Source organism: Hibiscus syriacus, unplaced genomic scaffold, assembly GCF_006381635.1.
Source record: "Hibiscus syriacus cultivar Baekdansim isolate YM2019G1 unplaced genomic scaffold, ASM638163v2 tig00111064_pilon, whole genome shotgun sequence".
In the NCBI taxonomy this organism is placed as follows: domain Eukaryota; kingdom Viridiplantae; phylum Streptophyta; class Magnoliopsida; order Malvales; family Malvaceae; genus Hibiscus; species Hibiscus syriacus.
In genome coordinates, this window is record NW_024062968.1 from 355412 (window position 1) to 358954 (window position 3543).

Consider the following 3543-nt stretch of genomic DNA (forward strand, 5'->3'; position numbering starts at 1 on the left):
TCTCTTCCGGTACAATGTTGTGAGAAGGATCAGATCGATATTTTCGAAGCATGGAAACATAGAAAACATTATGAATTTTCTCCATTTCCAGTGGAAACGCTAATTGATTTGCCACTGGTCTCACTCTCTTAACAATCTTATATGGCTTGATAAATATGGGACTAAGTTTTCATTTCCGTCCAAACCGTAACCCTTTCTTCCAATGAGACACCTTTAGAAAAACTTTATCTCCAATTTTGATCTCAATTTCTTTACTCTTAAGATCAACATATGACTTCTGTCTGTCAGATGCCACTTTGAGATTGTGCTTAATCACTTAAACTTTCTCCTACACTTCCTTAATCAATTCAGGACCAAGAACTTCTCAATCTTTGAGCTCATACCAATTCAATGGCGTATGACATTTCCTTCCATATAAAGCCTCATAGGGAGCCATCTTAATACTTGATTGGTAACTATTGTTGTAAGTAAATTCGGCAAGTGGCAAATACTTTTTCCAATATCCTTTGAACTCGATAATACATGCTCTCAGCATGTCTTCCAGGATTTGGAACTCTTTAAGCTTCCATAAGCTTTCCTAATACTCCAAGAACCAAAACCACACATGAAGTATAAGAAATAACCAACTGAAATATTTCTTACCATTGCTATGGAATTCACAGTGAGAGAAGGAAGAAATGAGGAAAAAGGATTATGGATTTCTCTGATTTTCTTTTTTCTCCTCTATTCCACGTGTAATATAATACCCCCATAATTGAATTTTTAATTCATTTCCTTTTTAAATGACCAATATACCCTTCCATCATTCCTTCTTTGCTATTCAATCATACACAAAGATATTCCAATTAAGTCCTTGAACTTTCTAATCTTTCAAAATTAAACATGAAATTTTAAAATCTTGTAATTTGGTCACTAACCCGGTGTTTGGAATGTTACATAAATACTCTCAATTATTTGACAATAAACACTCAATCACCCTACTGTAGCCGTTAGTGCTCGAACCTGGAACCTTTAGAAATAACAATCTTATAATATTAAATTTATAACTGATTAATATGTAATACATTCAAATGGAAAAATATTTTGTATAAATTATATATATATATATATATTTATTTATAAAAGTATTTGATAAATAATTCTTAATTATTTTATTTAAAAATGAGATAAAATTATAAATGAAAAATGCGTAATGATGAGTTCGATTCAATCAGAGCAAACGAATAAATTATTTGGAAAAATAAAATAAATAAAAGTTTATTTTGGGCCTATTTATGAATTTATCATCTTGACGTGATGAATTTAAAAAAATAATTTTTATTTAAATTTATTACGTTGAGACGATGAATTTTAATAAATTTAATCGCATTGGATTAAAATGTTTAAATAAAATAATAATTTTATTAAAATTCGTCGCATAACAAATATGGTATTGGACTATTTTTTTTTTGGCGTATTAGGTAAAAAAACAGAGTTCAATCTCTCTACCCAACCCATCACGTTTCATCTCTATTCGGAGCCATTTGAAGCAGTGAAAGGGCATCTCTAAAAGATAATCGGATAAGAAAAGTAAGTTGAAAACCAGAGAACAATGGCTTCAATAGCTCTAATAACATCGACTCACTGTCTCACTACTAATTCCATAAGAACCCAATTACCTTCAGCTTCACTCACTCTCTCAACAGGCTCAAGAAAAACAATCTCCATCCCTCCCAATGCAGCTGCAATCAACCCCAAACCTCGTTCTTCCCTTCTTCACTGCTCCTTTCTCCCTTCTCCCTCATCGTCTCTCTCTTTCCCTTCTTCCTTTTCAGGTAAATCAAAATTCCCATTCCGTTTCTTTACCGATTTCTTTCAATGGGTTATTTGATTTCGAATTTTGTTGTTGGTAGGGTTATCTTTAGGGACTGATTTTGGTTCAAACAACGGGGTGAAGAATGAGAAAAGGCGAGGATTGGTGGTCAGGGCCGGAAAGGCTGCTCTTTGTCAAACTAAGAGGAACAGGTCTCGTAAATCTTTGGCTCGAACTCATGGATTCCGTAGAAGAATGAGAACCACCAGCGGGAGAGCTATTCTCAAACGCAGACGTGCTAAGGGCCGGAAGGTTCTTTGCACCAAATCGAATCCAAACAGTGGGAAACGCTAAGTTTCCTCTTATTTGTGTTTTGGTTTGCGGTATTGTTCCATTAATTTGATGTCTTCATGATGTTCAGAGCATTCTTTAGGCAAAAACTTAATATCCATGTTTTGTTGGTTCAGTTTGTGCAATATTCATTGATTGAAACCCACATTTACTTAGTCTTATTCGATCACTTGCCGAGCATTTATGGATATCTGATGAATGATTTGTTCCAACATTTTACTTGCAAAATGTATATGCTTTGCTTTGGGATGTTTTAGTTACATATGTGTTCATAACTTGGTTTATGTTTGTGTTTGTCGGCAATGATATTGCTAAGCATTATTCTTCAGTCATCTGGCAGTTCCATATTTCAAGTAGCCTTAGTTTTTGTTTTTGAAATGAAGAATGGAATAAGACGCTTGAGTCTTCTTTGTATCATGTCGTTAATTGAAATGCTAGGAGTGCCTTTTATTTTATGCTTATGCAATGAAAAAAAGCTATGTTTCATGTTTTGTTATACAGCAGAGTTGTGTTTATCTGCCTGCATCCAAATATTAGTATAATAGTATCCCAAAAGTGTGCCCTTGTGGCCTAGCTTTCCTGGCTTTAGTGCTTCCCCTCCCACTTGATGACATCAGAGGATTTCTGAAGAAATTGTTGGCCTTTCCAAAGGCTTTGGTTGGATCCTGGATTGTCTTCTCGGATGATGATGATGATATATTCCCAAGTCATCGATTTATTGAATGGAGCATAGATGCTACACCAAGTGTAGAATTGTTTTATTGATGGGGTCTCCAAAGAGGGCAAAATTAGCTCAATAGGCCAGGCGGGTAAAAAACTTAGCCCGTTAGGCCATTTCCAAAATTAATTTGGAATATAGTGCAAACTAACATGACGAATTTGCCCAAATAATTATTTTTTATTCAAACTCCTCACTTCGATTTAAAAAAAATATTTTTTATTAAAATTTGTCATGTCGATGTAATGAGTTTCAAGTTACTGTAATAAATGTCGTAAATCTCAAATTAATTTTTAAGATGATCTTATAGGCCAATTTTTTTACCCACGATATGATGAGTTTTAAGTTAATGCAACAAATGTGCAGATCTCAAATTAATTATGGAGATGACTTAATAGGCCAATTTTTTTACCCGCATGGTCTATTGGGCAAATTTTGTCCTCCAAAGAGTGCTTATTGCCGATGGAAATAGTTGGAACCTTGAAAATTGTTGTATCTATATTACAAGTTGAGTCGGTCTCATATATGTGTATTGCAGTGATATATTCTAGGTCTAAATAGGTTAGGGGTCTTGTACTATTTAAGATTTAGTTCCTCTATTTTCATATTGTTTAGGGGTCTTCTGCCATCTATATGCAAGGTATACCAACAAGATCATATTTTATTGTTGAATGGGAAGACA

General features: G+C 33.9%; 1 protein-coding gene across 1 annotated transcript; it reads left to right on the top strand.

The window, feature by feature from the left end:
- The first annotated feature begins 1547 nt into the window (after positions 1 to 1547).
- Positions 1548 to 2286, top strand: LOC120151645 (50S ribosomal protein L34, chloroplastic-like). The gene is made up of 2 exons (XM_039164026.1): positions 1548 to 1814; positions 1893 to 2286. Exons 1-2 carry the CDS (start codon positions 1592 to 1594, stop codon positions 2144 to 2146), a joined length of 477 nt encoding a protein of 158 aa, XP_039019957.1. The 5' UTR covers positions 1548 to 1591; the 3' UTR covers positions 2147 to 2286.
- The last annotated feature ends 1257 nt before the right edge of the window (positions 2287 to 3543 follow it).